The 17732-nt window shown below is 37.4% G+C and overlaps 2 protein-coding genes across 13 annotated transcripts; one reads left to right on the top strand and one right to left on the bottom strand.

Moving 5' to 3' along the window:
- Nucleotides 1–10809: 10809 nt before the first annotated feature.
- LOC147517971 (protein PLASTID TRANSCRIPTIONALLY ACTIVE 12, chloroplastic-like) lies at nucleotides 10810–13969 on the top strand. 12 transcript variants are annotated; one of them, XM_086589992.1, is made up of 8 exons: nucleotides 10810–11332; nucleotides 11411–11458; nucleotides 11530–11642; nucleotides 11873–12006; nucleotides 12146–12214; nucleotides 12375–12428; nucleotides 13076–13226; nucleotides 13487–13969. In XM_086589992.1, the coding sequence occupies exons 5-7, from the start codon at nucleotides 12155–12157 to the stop codon at nucleotides 13223–13225; spliced, it is 264 nt and encodes an 87-aa protein (XP_086446118.1). In that variant the 5' UTR covers nucleotides 10810–11332; nucleotides 11411–11458; nucleotides 11530–11642; nucleotides 11873–12006; nucleotides 12146–12154; the 3' UTR covers nucleotide 13226; nucleotides 13487–13969. The 12 variants fall into 12 exon arrangements, 7 of the variants coding, with proteins under 7 accessions (XP_086446118.1, XP_086446120.1, XP_086446119.1 ...); XR_015211650.1 differs by having other exon boundaries at nucleotides 11191–11332; nucleotides 11387–11458; nucleotides 13118–13226; XM_086589990.1 differs by having other exon boundaries at nucleotides 11194–11332; nucleotides 11387–11458.
- Nucleotides 13970–15218: 1249 nt separating this feature from the next.
- Nucleotides 15219–15729, bottom strand: LOC147517970 (uncharacterized). The gene is made up of 2 exons (XM_086593762.1): nucleotides 15636–15729; nucleotides 15219–15550 (listed from the first exon to the last, which is right to left on the bottom strand). The coding sequence occupies exons 1-2, from the start codon at nucleotides 15727–15729 to the stop codon at nucleotides 15219–15221; spliced, it is 426 nt and encodes a 141-aa protein (XP_086449888.1).
- Between the last annotated feature and the right edge of the window lie 2003 nt (nucleotides 15730–17732).

The following is a 17732-nucleotide window of genomic DNA, read 5'->3' as shown; positions in this document are numbered from 1 at the left end:
CATGTGTTTTTTGTGAATGAATGTGATGGTTTATGGATGACTAGAATAATTTGCTTGATACATTGTGGAGTGAAGGTGCAAGTTTAGGTGCTGTAATACTGTAGGTGGTGTGCCGGCAATATACAGCCTAGGAAATGTTATTTTTTTTTTAAACAATAAATCATTGGGGGCGACTACACCACATGGCCCAGCACAAAAAAAACCATCGATGGGCAATGCATTTTAGTTCTATCCTAAATCATTAGTAATAGATAATCCGTTAGTAACATTCTAACACTAACAGACAAAATCCCTTATTAACAAAATCCCTTATTAATAAAAATCATAGTGACGCTTATATCCGTTACTAATGGAGGATAAAAATATTTGGTAACCATTATTAATACATTCTAACTATTGAAATTAATTTAAGTAACACTTTATAACCGTTAGTAAATTTTCTAACGGACATTGAGTGTTACTAATTTTTGTTACTAATATTTATCACACATTTGTGCTAACGCAAGATAACTGTTACTAATATTTTTTTATAACGGATGTATATCCGTTACAAATAGACTGTTATGGGGAATATGTGGAACTGGAATTTATACGGTGAAGATAAGGGACATCAAGCAAACTTCAATTTGGAAAGTGACTTTTAATAGAGTAACCTTGGAGGGTGACTATGAACGTAAGAATTTTCAGTTCGAAGGATTACTTTGTGTTCACATTTTAAAGTTTTTTCAGTGTTATGACATCAAAGAGATTCCATATCATTTTATTTTGAAACGGTGGACACAAAAGGCAAACACATATAGAACGGTGTTTGATGGTGGACTAGTGGCCGGTCATGAAGACCATGAACCTTTAAGAGTTGCCCATTGTATCAAAGTTGCTACTCAGTTGGCTTATATATGATGCGTTGACTAGTGTTGAGACATATTCATATTTTATTCAAAAGATGAGTGAAATGTCTATTGGAGTTTCGGAGCTCAAAGAAACTATCAACAAAATGGATACAATGAATAATAAAACACCTCCAGTTGAAGAGTCTATAGTTGATACGTCACAGGTAATTTATTTATTTTTTTTTTTTTTTTTTTTTTTTTTTTTTTTTTTTTTTTTTTTTTAAATCTTTGTAATGATAAACATCTTATTTGATTTTAACTCTTAAATCTTATTTTCAGTTTTTGGTTTTAAATCCGAACATTTCTCAGACGAAGGAGAGGAAGAAGAAAGCGAAGAGAATGAAAGGCCCCAGGGAAGCCTTAGAGAATTCCGGAATAATGTGTAAAGCTTGTAATAAGATTGCTAAGCACCATTCTAGAAATTGTCTAGAAATTTTTTTAAAAAAAAGAGTGTGGAATGACATGCTCGTCGAGTGTGGAAGGACCGTTGGGTTCTTACAGTCTTTTTTTTTGGGTGTTTTTTTTTCAAATTGTCATAATTTTAAATTGACTATCCAGTTTTTTGGGAGCTTATAGTTGTGAATTTCTATTTTGGAGTGAAACATGTTTCTTTCATTTGATGCCCATTTTTCTGGATACCAATTCACAAATTGTGCACACTATTATGACACTGTTTGTAGATGTATTCTTAAATATTTGGGCATGCATCTGACATTGTTTTTGGTTTTTTACTTGAAACAAACTTGTTCTGGAAACATAAAACATACCCCAATTTAGCATGGATTTGTTGTCACTCATGGTTTATGACAGGACATTTTTTGTACTGTGTACGCTTGATGCCTATTTTTCTGTCAACCAAGTTTTAGTGTGTGTTTGTTATGATGGAAACACTATGGAAAGGAAAGGAAAATAAGAGTGGTCCATCTTTTCCATAGTTTTTAAGGCGTTTGTTTACCCATGGAAAGGAAATGGGCTTTTCCATATGGAAACAAATGGAAAAGGTTTAATTTTGTGGAAAGGAAAGGAAAGGAAATAGATAGATAGGGACTTACTACTAATACACTCCACTCAACAATACAATTATTCCTTTCTATAGCTTTTGCAAACAAACATGATTATTCCTTTCCCCAGTTTACCAAACACATACCATTTAAAATTATTTCCTTTCCATTCCATTCCATAGTGGACCACCCATTTTATTTCCTTTCCTTTCTATGAGTTAAAAATTTAACAAACACACCCTTAGATTACAAGTTGAATTCACAGGTCATAGATTACTGGTTGAAGATTACAGGTTGAATTTATAAGCTTGTTGCTGAAAAATTTATGAGAAGACTTTAGGACTTTGGGCCATAGAGTTGCTGCCGCCCCGAACAATTTAGGATAGAAAAAAAAAATGACACTAATCAACTCCAAGTTCCTGCACAGACAACATACAAGAAGCGCACCCATATAAAAAAATAGCATAGCATTGAATTATTTTTTACATCTATCTAATAAGTTAGGGTTTTTTTCTCCCCTACAAGACAAAATAACACACAAAGGATGGTCCAGATCATTTTGAGTAAGATCTAACGGCTGCTGAGTTCGGATCAATTACTTTTATTTGTTTTCGAAATTCTCACTAGCGAAGCCGCCAAATCAGCTCGCTTCACTTTCACTCTATTTCACAACAACACAAAACAGGTCGAAAGAGGAGAGAGCAAAAAAGATAAAAGACGAGAGTGCAAAAAGAAAAGAAGCCCAATTTCTGATTTCGAGTCTCTTCTCCCTTTTTCATTGATACACTCACACTTTGAATGAGGTGCGTTTTTAGTTTGGGTTTTGTAAAACTAAATTGATTAGCGTTATTAAATGTTTGTTTCGTTTCAATTTAAAGTTTAAAATTTGTGTTGTTGTAATTAATAACATAAATGATGAAGAGGGAAATGAGGAAATGTGTGAGTGTTGTTGTAATTAATAATATAAATGATGAAGAGGGAAATGAGGAAATGTGAGTGTTGCTGTAATTAATAGTGTAAATGATGAAGAGGGAAATAAGGAAATGTGTGAGCATATTTTTTTACATTCAATCGATCCTTTTACAATATTCTTGATGATTAAAATGCATGTTCCAATGATTAAACTCATGTAATCAGCGAGATTAGAGACACATCTTCACTATCACGGCAAGATTATAGACACATCTTCACCGCCATCAGAATACAAAGTCGTTTCACTTTAAAACACGGTCAGGGATAGAATAGAATATTAAAAACCCTATATGAAGAATCGAAACGCAAAGATTTGGACTTTTATTAATCGACTTTGAATGACAAGAATTTGTGAATCCGGCCAATCAACTTGATGAGCAAAATAGAATGAAAAACGCAGAGATAACGTATTTTTCTCCATCTTCGCAGCCTACATTTGTTACAATTATGGGTAATTATGCTGTTTTTATTTGTAATAATACTATTATTAGTCTTATGTTAAATTAAATGAGTATGATAATGCTATTAAGTTTTAGAAGTAATTATTGTTATGTATAAATATGAAGTTATATATTTTGGTATGGTTGATCTATGAGAATTGTATTGTGTGATTTTCAGGTTATGACAGGATTTATGTTTTTGAAATATTGAAAATATAAAGGAGATCATGCTGGATTTTTTTATTTAAAAAAAATGATGATGCTCTTAATTGAAGACTCTCTCCCCTTATTTTCCTCATTCTCATTCTGATATGTGTTGAATTAATGAATGTATAAAGATATGTGTAATGAGTTGGTTTGTGAGAAATGAAATGCATAGAATTGCAATCATTAAGCTCACTTAAGTATGCGTATGAAATGATTATGAAGTATAAAACTGTTGGAAATTGTTATATCATCGATCCAATACTACCATAGAGATGGTCTCTTAGGGTGTTGTTTAAAAACAATGTGTCTAGAGTGCCGACTGGCACGGGCATTCACTAGTTACTAATACAGAGCTTTAAGTTTGCAAAACTTTACAAACCTTTCAACGTATACACTGACACACCTTGATCAAATACTTGAAGCTACACAAAACAGCTAACAAAATACAAACTAAGAACACGAACTTCAATATTAAAACAATAAAAAAATTCGAATTCAAAACTACATTCTGGATTATTTTCACTTTCTGGCGTTCTGGAAATTAACAATCTACCACACCATTGACATTTCATCTTTGAATTCATCAATGCAGTATCCTATGATTACAGTCATGGAAGACTTGTTAGGTGAGGCCTCTCCTGCGGGCGATAGCAGCCATTGTTTCCCCTACTAAAAAACGTTCATCAAACCTCTCCTCAATCCTCTAAACATCAACTCCCCCCCCCCCCCCTCTCTCTCTCTCTCCTATATCTCTCTTTCTTGTTTTTCTCTCTCATTTGGTATCCGAGGAACATGACTCCCACTAAACAACCATTCTTTGTTAGGAGAAACATCTAGCTCCATAGCTTGAGAAAAAAAGTGGAATTACTTCAAATGAAAATGAGGAATCTTCTTACTTCAACAAAACAAGTGCGATTAGAGTGTCGTAATCGAGAAAGAACAGGTTAGTGAACAACTCATGGTTGTAGGAAAGTTATTTGGGGCTACCCAATTAACCTAGATGATCTAGGAAAGGAACTGCACCGGCTGTGGCAAACAAGAGGAAAATACTTATTTGGAGCTCATTACCAAAGAACATGTCCAGATTTCTGTTTGAGCAAGAGGATGAACTAAGACATGTCACCACCAATGGCCCCTGGCTTATTCATGGGCACATTCTGTCCATAATGCACTGGGTTAGGTCTCAACATATAGAAGAATATAAATTTGATCTGATCAATTACTGGGTTCAGATATGGGGTTTGCCAAGGGAGCATATCAACAAGACAAATGTTAACATCATCGGAGAGGTACTGGGGAAGGTAACGGAGGAGGATATATCCTGTCCTATTGAATTCAACCAACCAGTAGCAAGGGTTCGTGTCTTGTTGGATATCAAGGAAAGACTCACTAAGGACTTAACAGTCATGCTTGAAACAGGAGCCTCCGTTCATGTTAAGTTTAAATATGAGAAGCTGGACCTTTTTTGTTACTTCTGTGGGATTATCGGGCATGATCACTATACTTGCCGAATCAGAGCACAGCACCGGTATGAGCTGGTGAAATGTGGTGGATCGAGCAAGGATGTAAAACCAAACTTCACAAGCATGATGAAGGCAAACAAGTTTTTTAATGGGATAGCTCACAAGCTAGGAAAAGCAGGTGGTAACCATCTCAGGACAACCACAACAACCTCGTTTCAACGAGATCCCAGCGCCTGGGTTGGGGAGGTCTCCTGGCCATGGTCGATCATCGGGGACACGTGGCGTCTCAGGGGAAGGCATGTCCAGCATAGCATCAAGACAAAATCACAATATAGCCGTTGAAGCCTCTGCCAGAGGGGATCAGAAAATGGGACCATCTGGCTCCACAACGGTTAGAAACGCAGAGGGGCAGAAAGAAGTACACATGGAGGTGGATTCCAGAATATGTAGTTTTGAACCGAATGGGCCACAGCCCAATAGGCAACACGGGCCTAACCCATCCTCTGAAGGTACTGGTTTTATGTCGGGTTCTGGTTCTTGCTCTGGGTCCGACCTTGTGGTTGCTGCCCAAGTCCATGGCATCCAAGTTGGATCCCATAGTATGGATACCCAAGAACTGAATCAGCCCATAGTCTCCAGTCCACAAGATTTTAATTTGGAGCAGATGGAATCCCTAGACACAACACACCACAGCCCGACACCTTACCTTCTCTATAGGGACTCTTTGGAAAACCAACCTGATCTATACCTAGCTAATACAGAAGATGGTATCCAAGGTCTGGGGAATGCATCTGTTGACCACGCCATACTTTTCCAGCACACCAGACTGGTCAGAAAAGATGGTAAAGCCTACAAGCAGCTGGTGGTACGAAATCCGAGATCTACTAGAAAAGGTAAGGGCAGACCTACTCATAGTGGTACCTCTTCCCCACAAGATCCTGGCTTTAACCTCTCCAGCCCAGATTCAAACAACAAAAGGAAAATCTCACCTCTGGGCTGCACCATGGCTGAGAAAACAAAGAAGCAAGAGGAGATGCTGGGTCTAGGGGTGAGAAACGCCATCAACAGATCTAAGAAGGCTGAGATAGTGGCTGAAGAACTGCGAAGGTAAGGGAAAGGGAAAAGTCTTATTCCAAGGAATGCACACATCATCTCTTTGTCCAGTGAATCAAATGAGAATAATGGGGACCAGGAGACAAGAATGATCCCATATCAACAAGAGGGGGAGCAGTATGATTCGGATGATAGTGTATCATAGCCCCCACCTTTGGCTATTGATGACTCAGCTTGGCGTAACTGCATGGGTAGGAAAACCAGCTGTCAAGGACAAGGCTCTGCTACAGCTCCAGCTCCAGAAGACAGTGATGAGAGTATTTGGGAGCACTATGCTAGGTCAAAAAATAGAACCATGGATATGCCCATCTCGAGTGGATCTACCAGCACAAATATACCAAATACACACCATGCCAAAGCTTCAACAGGGTTCGCGGTGACTGTCCCTACACAGTCACCTTCACCTCAATGACGATCTACGCCTAGAATTGCCGGGGTCTTGGTTCCACCACGGCGATTCAACATATAAAGGACCAGATGGGGGTGTTGGGAGTGGATATTGTGTGCTTATCTGAAACAAAGGTTGATAGAAAAAAGATAGAGATGGTTAGTAAGGTGTTAAAACTGGGAAGTTGCTTTTGTGTTCCTGTTGATGGCTTAAGGGGTGGTTTGGCTGTCATGTGGAAGGATGGAGTGGACCTGGAGGTGCTTGGAGCTACTAAGAACCAAATAACAGGTAAAATTTCTAATTACTATAATAAAGTTTCTTTCTTTTTCTCCTTTGTATATGGGGACCCTGTTCCTTGTCTTAGAGGAAGGGTGGTCGGATTGAACCGAGGGACATTGCTCCTTTAGTACTTGGTCCTTGGTGCCTTTTTGGGGATTTTAATGTTATTTCGTGCTTGAATGAAAAAGTGGGGGGACGTAGTAGGTTTACCAAGTATATGCTGGAATTTAATAGCCTTATCAATGACTTGGGGTTAGTGGACTTGGGGTTCAAAGGACCAAAATTCACTTGGAATAACAATCAAACCCAGTGCTCATGTCCTGGAGAGATTGGATCGGGCTATGGCCACCCCCCAATGGCTGACTTGCTTCCCTCATGCAAGTGTGAGGAATGTAGCAAATGCTTCTTCTGACCACTTAGCCTTGCATATTTCTCTCACAAAGCATGAGGACCAATGCGCTAAACCCTTTAGATTCTTTAATATGTGGCTTTCTGATATCTCTTGCAAACCTTGTATTAAAGAGGCATGGCAATCATTATGCATGGTACTTGAGGATAAAAATGTTATTAATAGATTGCATGCTACCAAAGACAATCTGTCCTACTGGAATAAGAATGTCTTTGGAAACATTTTCCACAATATCAAAAAAACTCAAAGAAAGTTGGAAAATGTGTTAACTAAGCCTTTCACTGTGGAGAACCATTATAAAAGCTAAGGCCTTAAAAGCCACTTTATTTGAGTGGTATGAGAAGGAAGAATCTTTTTGGAAACAAAAATCCACTGATCAATGGATCAAGGAAGGGGAAAAGAATACTAGATTTTTTCATCTTTCTACCATATACAGAAGGAGAAAAAATAGAATTGAAAGCATCAAAGACAAGGAGGGCAACTGGCAAGTTGGCAGACTTGATGTGGGAAAGGCTGTCAATGATTATTTTGTTAATATCTTTTCCTCTGACTGCCCTGAGACTAACACCAAGATTATGGATCTCTTTCATCCTGTGATTACTGATAGAGAGAATGAGATTCTCATTGCTATCCCATCTGCTGATGACATTTGGCAAGTGGTGAGAAAGTTTGGGAAGCTTAAGGCTCCTGGGCCTGATGGGTTTCAAGGTGTTTTTTATCATGACTGCTGGGATATTATAGGAGGTTGTATCATTGCTTTTGTTCAAAATTTCTTTATTTCTGGTAAATTGAATCCTAGTTTCAATGAAACCTTTATAGCTTTGATCCCTAAAGTGTCTAACCCTGACCATATGTCCAAATTCAGGCCTATTAGCCTGTGCAATTTTAGTTACAAGATCATCTCTAAAATTCTCGCTAATAATTTTGAAATGCCATATTAACAAGATTGTTTCCCCTTTCCAAGGAGCCTTTATAAAGGGGAGGAGTATAGGGGATAACATTGGACTGGCTTGTGAGGCCTTCCACCACATGAAGAATATGAAAACAAAAAAAAAAGGGTTGGATGGCTCTCAAAATGGATATGGCAAAAGCCTATGATAGGGTGGAGTGGTCCCTCCTTGATGGCATCTTTACTAAACTAGGGTTTAGTGAACCTTGGAGGAACTTGATACTCCAATGCCTTACAACTGTCTCCTTCAAGGTTCTTTTGAATGGGTCCCCCATTGAAAAAATTGTCCCTGAAAGGGGTCTTAGACAGGGAGATCCTTTATCCCCTTTTCTGTTTATTCTGGTTTCTGAGGCATTATCAAGGATGCTTGCACAAGCTGAGGAAAGAGGAGAGATCCAAGGGATTAAGATCAAAAGGAACTCTCCAAGCCTATCACTCACCTACGTATGCGAGATGATTTGATTATTTTTCTAAAGCTACTCCTGAAGATAGCAACCACCTCAAGACTATCTTACAGGATTATTGTGATGCCTCTAGGCAGTTGATTAACTATGACAAATCAAGCATTTTCTTTAGCAGAAATGTTAGATTTCGAGTTAAGTTTAAACAAAAAAGGTTCTGGAGAATGAAGATGTTTGAGACTAAGGATAAGTATCTTGGGGTCCCAATCATGCTGTCTAGGAAAAAATCTGAAAATTTCGATTATCTTGTGGATAAGGTGCATGGCAAGATTAAAATTTTGGAAAGCTAAGGTGCTTTCAGTGGAGAGAGAGCAACAGATTATACAAAGCCGCTCATTTGCCCGTGCAACCCCTTTGTATGCCATGTCTTCTTACCTTCTTCCAGTCTCCACATGTGACAAGATTGATAAAGCATGTAGAGATTTCTTCTGGAATGGGTCCTATAATTCTAATAGTGTCCACACCATTGGGTGGGGGCAGCTGTGTAAACCTAAACAAGTGGGTGGTTTAGGGTTTCGCAAAGCTAGAGATATGAACATAGCAATGCTTGCTAAGCTACCTTGGAAGGCTGCTACTGACTTAGAGTCCTTGTGGACTAGGGTCTTTACCAGTATTTACAGTAAAAACTGGATTGGGGATGTGCTCAAACCCCCTGGGACAGCATCCTACTTCTGGAAAGGAGTTCATAAGGTGTTTAACCTTATAAGTGGGGGTCTTATTTGGGCTATTGGGAATGGCCTAACCACTTCAATTCTTCATGATCCCCTCGGCTTTTTGAGAGGGTAGACCTATCACCCTCCAAGAATTGGGAGTTGATCACCCGGATCTTGAAAATGCTCATGTAGTCGATTTGTTCCTTCCCAAGTGGCAATGGGTGGGATCTTTGTAAGGCTCAATCATCTATTCCCACCCCTAATTAGCCAACAAATCCAAGAGATAGTGGTGAGGACCTATGGGGGCTCAAAAAAGATAAGATGATATGGTCAGGGGATGGTAAAGGGGTTTTACTTGTGAGGATTTGATATAAGTTTTTAACACAAAACTTTTTGGGAAGCGGCAAATCCTCTAGTTTCATCCAAAGAACCATCTCTAGAATATGGAGAACAAGGCTACCAGCCCATATACAACTGTTCATCTGGAAAGTCTATAAAAGAGTCTTACCCATGGGGGATCTTCTCATGGAAAGAAATATGCATGGGGAGTTTGCATGCCCTTTCTGCTGGAGCACCATAGAATCAGATGTACATCTTTTCTTTGGATGTGACTGGATCAGAAGTACTTGGTTTGGTTCACAACTTGGGATCCATATACAACTAGATAGTGGTAATACTATCAGATTTTGGTTGGATAAATTCATGACATGGTGCTCTAGTGGAGAGGAGCATATCACTCAAGCAGGAGTATATAGTTGTGTTCTACTTTACCACATCTGGGAAGTTCGAAATGAAGTGAAGTTTGAGCATAAGACCCCAAGCAGAGCAAGGCTCCTGAGGAAAAGTGTCTTTCACATCCGTAAAAACTGGCCGCAAGGCCTTCGAGAAGCTCCTCCTAACCCTCCTCTTAACCCTCATCATATTAATGGTTTAGATAACTTGTTTCTGTAATTCCTAGAAGTAGCATTCGATAAGATTCGATCTTCGCTTTCCATGTGGAAAACCGGATGTGCGAAGTCTTTGGATGCATGGCTTGGGTGATGAGGGTGATTTGGTGGGAGCAAAATTCAAGTGTTCAAAGCAAAAGGCCCCAAGAGGAGAGATGGTGGCGAAAGTGAAGTTCCGGGCTCTTGGCTTGCTTTTACGGGGAAATATGAATATGTGATCCAAGGGGACTGTGAAGAGATCATACAGTCCCTCAATGGAGGAGGGTGCAAATGGCATCTAAGTGCACTTCTTTTTGCTGTAAAAAAAACTTTTCAGTAATCTAGAATCTGTAATGTTCAATTGGGTGAGTCGGACTGTAAATATGGATGCTCATCAGTTAGCTCAGTGGGCAATCCACCAGCTACCTATGTCAGATCTACCAAGGTGTATGACTGAGACAAACTTTGTACCGCTATGGCTTTAAGGCCTTATGGTTAATATATGGAAGGAATATGGTTATCGGAAAAAAAAAAAAAAAAAAAAAAAAAAATCTTTGAATTCATCAACTTGTAAATAAATAAATAAAATGGTTAATGTATTTGTGAAAAACAATATGAAAAAAATAATAATAAAACAAATTAATGGTATAATACAAATAATTGAAATTAAACGAAATCCCGAAATTGAAGTCGAACCTGAAACAAAAATACTTTTGAATTTGATTGAAACGTATTTCGAATTGCACTTGTTGGTCTGTCATGTGTTATTGTTATTGGTTTTTAGGGGAGAGGGACATAAAAAATTGATGTGTTGAGGAGATCGAGAGGTACATAAACGAATTGGGCCGAGAATTTTCTTTGAAAAGAGCGTGATTCGGTGGTGAGAGTGTGAGAGAGTTGTAGCCTGGTTTCTCAATGAAGGTGGGGAGAAAGAGAAGAGGGTCGGGCCAGTTTTCCCACTTCAAACGGGAAAAATATATCCAAAAGTTGGGGATGGATAAATTTTGCGATTGGTCTCTCTCCCTCTCTCACTCAAATTGAACCTAAAGAAACAAGAACCCCTCTCATCCATTATAAATTTATATAGTGGGTGTATCTAAGATGCCAAGACCAGGACCAAAAACGTATGAATGTGTTAAAAGAGCTTGGCACGCACAGTCTCTCCTTCAAGAGATTTTCAGGTTTCTTTTTTTGTGTTTCATTTTTTGAATTTGTATTATATTGTCTTTGATTAGGGTGGTGAATGAAATTCATGGCAGGAGAAACTTCTTGTGGTTGAAATCATTTACTCCAAAGCCAATTCCGAGGTGCCTCTTGACTGTTGGTTTTCACTTTGATTTCTCTCTGGTTGTTTTAATTGAAAATTTCTTTTGTCCAGGAGGAGTGCATGGACCTTCAAACGCTCTGGGACCGAACCAACGACGCCATTAACACGATAATACGTAGGGAAGAGAGTACTGAAACTGGATCTTCTTCAACCTTGTATTGAAGGTAACACACTCTTTCCTCTCTTCCTTGTTTTTATATTTCCAAGTTAATTTGCTTCTGCTGCATTTTCGGCATTTGGTTTGCTTTCTTAGTGGAATTTGTAATGGCTATAAGTTTGATTTGTTATGTAACCAGAACTAGGATGTTATAGGAAATACTCTGGGTGTAAGTTTAGTGATTGTGTTGTTTTTTTCCCCAATTGTTTATCAGCTCATTTTGTTTGTTTGTCATAGTCACCAATTCTATAGACGAAGATCCTACAGTCCTGATTTCTGTAGACTTATCAATCGAAAACCAGGAACAGTCACATGACCCTTGGAATCTTGTGCTGATATCAGACAAATATATATGACTTGTTTGGATTTTTGTGAGTATTCTGAAATAGACCCTATGTTTATATGTATATGTAACTAAAGGTGTCATTGCTATGCTTAGTAATCATATTGATATTAACGCATTTGATTTTCTGTCTAATCTTGTTATTCATACTGATTAATTGATGCCAGCATGGGAAAATGATATCAAGGAAGGATCTTGAAAAAAAGTTGGCAAAAGAGAAGACCGAAGAAGTTGTGGTAATGAAGTTTTAGTGGAATTTAATATAGTATACATTGCAGTGCGATTCATCTGTATAGGAAAATCTGCAACCGCTCAATGCTAGTAATAGTTTCTTTTTAGGCGACTTTCTAAATCCTTTTTCCTAATTACTTCCTGCTTTTGTAATTCTAAAACCAGGTAACTGACATAGATGAGGCTATGGCTCGAGTTGTCGACATAGGTGAAAATGAGGTATACCCTTTTTGTAATAATCTCGTAATTCTTCAAGGGTATTTCGGTTATGTTATGTGAGTGTAGGGGTATTAATATTCATTGTATTTTATATGTAAACAGTAAGATTCATTGTACACGTAAGCTAGGGTTGGTAAGGTTTATCATTTTATAATTGCTTTTGTTCAAGTTGAATAAAGTATTGCTCATTGACTTCGCATCTAATGTTGAGCGTCGGAGTGTAAACAACATGGACGAACAGGTCCCTCCCTATATAGATCAACAACAGTTAATTCAAGATAAAGAATAATGAAGGTGGAACCTCAAAATCTTAAGGACTCTCTTAGTAAATCTAGTCGATCTTTTATACAATGTGGTAGTGTGCTTCTTGTGTGTTAATATTTTCTCTAGTAAATTTATTTTATTGTACTTCTAGAACAACATGATATTGATTTCATATTAACTATCATATACAATTGCTCCAAATAAAATTGCTATTTGACCGATATGTCGTACAAGTGTGAAATACCGATTTAGGTAAGGAATCGGTTAGTGGATGTTACACTTTTTGTCTGAATTAGTATTATATAGTGCTTTAGTTTCAGAATATTTGGTATCTATGGTTCTCTTTGTTATCTGGAATGGAATTTTAGAAAAACTGTGTGCAGTTGGCTTGTAACATATCTTCTTCATGCATTTACTTGGTAAAGGACGAATCAGAGGATAGCGAGGCTGAGGGAGAGGATGAAGCATATGGAAAGCTTTCACGCAATTGGAGTGTTCTTAAAAGTACGTTCTCCAGAGCTTCAAAAGTCTAAGGTAAACTAACTATGACACACTTTTATATTTTTGCAGAATCTGTGGATGCTATTGGCTTGATTTAGATGGATATAATCTGCTAAAGATTTCCGACAATCTTAATGCCTGTAAGCAGTACATGCTTTATAGACAAGCCCTGAATATTTACGACCCTCTTTCTCGACTCAGATTATTTGACAGAATGAATGTGTTGTATGCAACTAGAACAACTTTGAATCTACCTAAATCATTTTAATGGACTTATTCTCATTTCCTTTCAGGGGAAACCCAAGAAAGAAGGTCCCATGTCTCTTGACGATGCCATCGATGATTCTGAGAATTTAATTGATTTCCTGTTGGACTTCAATGAGGATGAGTGATATTTCTCGGTGTTTCCACGTCCAAGTTTCTCGTGGTGATCTCAGGAAGTTCTACTCAGATCTCTCAGGATGGTCTTCTGGAAACTCAGAGGAGAAGAACAGTACTGTTGGCAATGTAGTTAAGCTTATTAAGTGAAGCAGATGAAAAGCTTTCACGCAGCCCAGAAATAGAGCAGCTGATAAAAAATTGGAAAAAACACAACACAATCACTAAACTTACATCCACAGACTATTTCCTATAACATCCTAGAAACCATTTAATTTGTATGCTTGAAGTATCTTATATACTCAAGTCAAGTGTATTTGAGTCTGATTTGTTTTTCGAATCATTGTTTTGCATTTGGTATTTGGAAATTTTGGAATGCTTGTACATTTTCAGAGCTAGTACCTAGTTTTGCAGTTTAGCATTCAGAGATTTCGTATTTACTTTATTTAGATGATCTACGTAATCTACTTTTAGCACACTAAACATTATGCTGTTTGGGAAATCTGCATCATATGGTTTCTCTACTTTGCACCATTTGAATGATTCTGATGGGCTGGTGGCATATTACAATGAGTTGGCTTGATATAATTTGCATCTTTCCAGTGATAAAAAGACGGGAAGAGAGATGCCTCTCTTCTTGCTGCTCCACCTCCTCTGCACTTCATGTACTAACTCCAGTGCTTGATCTCCCACCTGCAACTTGTTTGTAACTTATGTCTTAAATTCATTTGCAACTTGTTTGTAACTTATGTCTTAAATTCATTTCCGAGTATACAAATATCTGAATTCTGATGTAATAAGCCGGTTGACAGAAGCCCAATAATAAGCAGTATGTCACTGAACATTTGTCTGTTAATATGCATTGCCCTGCGCCTTTTGATTGCATATTCTCACGTGATGAATGAATTTGATGCCCGTGTTAAGACACAGGTCATCCTTATAATAATAAAAAAAAACAAACCAAAGAGTCAGTCAGGTGAAAAGAGCAAGGCATGAAGTGAAATAAGAAGGTTTGGCTTCATAACTTATCTGATCAATCGTTAGTTTAACTATAACGATGGAATGTGTGGTCAAAATTAAAACTAGCTATACCACCTTACATTAACTAATCAAGACTAAGGGTGGTTTGTTTTTTTTGAGCCTCTCAATGTTGAATGCTGAATGCTAAATGGCCCACCCTCTGAATGCTGAACTCTGAAAAACATGTTTGTTTTCTATGAGAATGACCTGGCTCTGAATGCTGAATATAAATCATTTTGACAATTTTACCCATGTTATCAATTTTGAGCACAAACTTATAGTTTATAAAAACAAAATATCTAATTTTTTTTTACAGAGTTTCCTTTGTTTATTCAATATTTTGAGCACCTGTATGACATCTAAAACATTGCATATAGTAATATGGGATAAAAATAAAACTAAAAAGACAAACGGAAATAGTTTTACAACCATAACTCCAAATTATATTACAAATAACTCTAAAATACAAATACTTTAAACCTGATCAAATGTTTCCACTCTACAATTGTTCTGCAATTTGGTCACGTAAGTTGACCATGTACTCATTTGTCTCAGGTCCAAATGTATGACTCAAACTCGGTGGTGCTTTAGGTCTGTCAGAGTCAATTGATGGCTCCACTGGAATAATCACTTCTTCATCTTCATATCGCTTGAACAATCGATTGAGACGCGACGGAGAAAGTTGTGTATTGCCATGTTTGCCACAACAATTTGACCTTGTGTGCGAAAAGCATATGGAGGCATTCTTTTCAATATCTTGAATCTTGCCTTTAAGACACCAAAAGTTCTCTCAATTACATTTCTTAATGAGGAATGTGCCTGATTAAATTTCTCCTCTTTGTTTCTAGGAAGACCACCATGATTAAAATCAGCTAACCAATACCTAACATTCCTATAAAGACACATGAAGCCCCTGGTGTGTGTGTGTGTGTATGCAGTATCACACAAGTAATACATACCTATAATACAATAATGAATTCATATAAGCATATATAAACATGATAAATAGAAAAGTTATTCATTAGGTGATGTTTTGAAACACACCTTCCGGAGGCAATGAGAATCCGTGATTTTCTGGCCATCGTAATGTCTCGTTCAATACACGAGCATCATGGGTAATCCTTTCCCATTCAGCCATCACATAAGTAAATCTCATATCATAATCACACACAGTTAAAACATTTTAGAAACAACCCTTACCCCCTCTTCCTCGAAAAGGAATTTGCTTCTCAAGTATAACATTTGTGTCTATTAGTGTACCATCCAAAGCTCCAACAACTCCTTTGAATGGCCCTCTCTTAAGACGACGTTGGTAACGAGTTCCACTTTTATGAATGATCCCGTCAAATGGTGGATAAAGTATCATCTCTTTTGAGAAATGGAGCATTGCCACTAACACCTCATGAAAACACTTGCTAATGGTTTGTGCTGAATGTTGAAATCAATCCACTATAGTTCGATTTCACTTATTGTGACCAATAGTCATTAAAAACATTGCCATTTTTTCCTCTACATCAATATGTTTACTATCATGAAGCCACTCCCTTTGTCGAAAGTGATCACATAGCATAACGAAGGAAGGTCTCCTCAACCTTAACATGTTAAACATATATGTATCATTTCCATGAAGAAGCTCTTGTACATACATTCTCCCAGTAAATGCAGATATGCATAACTTCTGCCTCACGCGCCTAGAATTCGTAGCATGCTTAATCCATGTGAATATTATGATGTAATAGACCAATAACCATTGTTGTGGTGTCATCTTCGCTAAATGAAAGTAAAGATAAAAAAATGTTAACTATACAACCATCCAAGTAAACAAAATCGATCATAATAACTATAATCACTAGCAGTCTTATAACACCCCAAATCTCAAACAATTATAGGCTTAAATACAGAAATATGCAACGTACTTAGGTCCTATTAACACTTGTATCAACATAATTTTTTTTTCACAAACATATCAATGTACTATACCCGATTTCACAAAAATAGCAATCTGTTAGCATCCGTCAGTTAAATGATGATGTGTCTATTTATTTTCAATTTTCTTTTTTTGTATTTTCTACCCGACATAATATTAGGACGTGATGTGGCGAAAATAATACACCTAATATAATGGGTGAGATTGATAACTCTTAAAGCCCAAAAAGAATAAGGACCCAGCCCCAAAAATGACATAACCCGACCCATGAAACAAAAGATTATAACTCGACCCAACAATCTAACCCAAATTCTTATACTAAGCAACAACCGGGTGCACAGGATCACTCTCGTCCTCATCTTCTTCCCCAACCATCGAACCAGCAAACCCTAAAATCAATACCGCCATTTATTATTATTATTATTATTTCTTCGTTTGGTATTGGTTTATATATTGGATGTTAGTTCTGAGTTAGTAGCTAGTAATGAAACAGTAAAATCAGCACAACACAAAATTCACAATTATATAATCGAAAATGCACTTTTATTTTGCTTATTCAAAATGCTGGTACAAATTAGATCTCACTTTTTCATTATTTAAGTTGCTTGTTCGTAGAACATAAAACTGATAATCATAATGGTCTAAATGGAGATACTATTTGGAACACCCATCCCTGTCACCCTTGCTTCAGAAGTTGGCTTCAAGAGCTCATATGGGAGTACCCCAGCACCAGTTCTGTTGCTTAACTTTTGATTTTTATTTCTGCGCTTAACAGTGACTTCCATCTCTTTTATTTTAAGAGCAAATCTCTCAAATACTTCCTTTATAACCGGACTCTCTGACCATGATGGCTCCAATTGGCGGTATTGATTTTAGGGTTTGCTGGTTCGATGGTTGGGAAAGAAGATGAGGGCGTGGGTGATCCTGTACACCCGGTCGTTGCTTAGTATAAGAATTTGGGTTAGATTGTTGGGCCGGGTTATAATCTTTTGTTTCATGGGTCGGGTTATGTCATTTTTGGGGCTGGGTCCTTATTCTTTTTGGGCCTTAAGAGTTATCAATCTCACCCATTATATTAGGTGTATTATTTTCGCCACATCATGTCCTAGTGTTATGCCGGGTGGAAAATACAAAAAAACGAAAATTGAAAATAAATGGACACATCATCACTTAACTGACGGATGCTAACATATTGCTATTTTTGTGAAATCGGG

This window comes from Coptis chinensis, chromosome 2 (assembly GCF_015680905.1).
Source record: "Coptis chinensis isolate HL-2020 chromosome 2, ASM1568090v1, whole genome shotgun sequence".
Lineage (NCBI taxonomy): Eukaryota > Viridiplantae > Streptophyta > Magnoliopsida > Ranunculales > Ranunculaceae > Coptis > Coptis chinensis.
This window is presented reverse-complemented; position numbering and strand designations above follow the sequence as displayed.

What these genes read in the sequence shown, in the direction of transcription:
- LOC147517971 (XM_086589992.1), top strand. Translation starts at nt 12,155, where the DNA reads ATGATATCAAGGAAGGATCTTGAAAAAAAGTTGGCAAAAGAGAAGACC. An exon ending in AGAAGACCGAAGAAGTTGTG is followed by an intron (nt 12,215 to 12,374) that starts GTAATGAAGTTT and finishes TTCTAAAACCAG; the next exon opens with GTAACTGACATAGATGAGGC. An exon ending in TCGACATAGGTGAAAATGAG is followed by an intron (nt 12,429 to 13,075) that starts GTATACCCTTTT and finishes AACTGTGTGCAG; the next exon opens with TTGGCTTGTAACATATCTTC.
- LOC147517970 (XM_086593762.1), bottom strand. Translation starts at nt 15,729, where the DNA reads ATGGCTGAATGGGAAAGGATTACCCATGATGCTCGTGTATTGAACGAG. An exon ending in ATTCTCATTGCCTCCGGAAG is followed by an intron (nt 15,551 to 15,635) that starts GTGTGTTTCAAA and finishes ATTGTATTATAG; the next exon opens with GTATGTATTACTTGTGTGAT.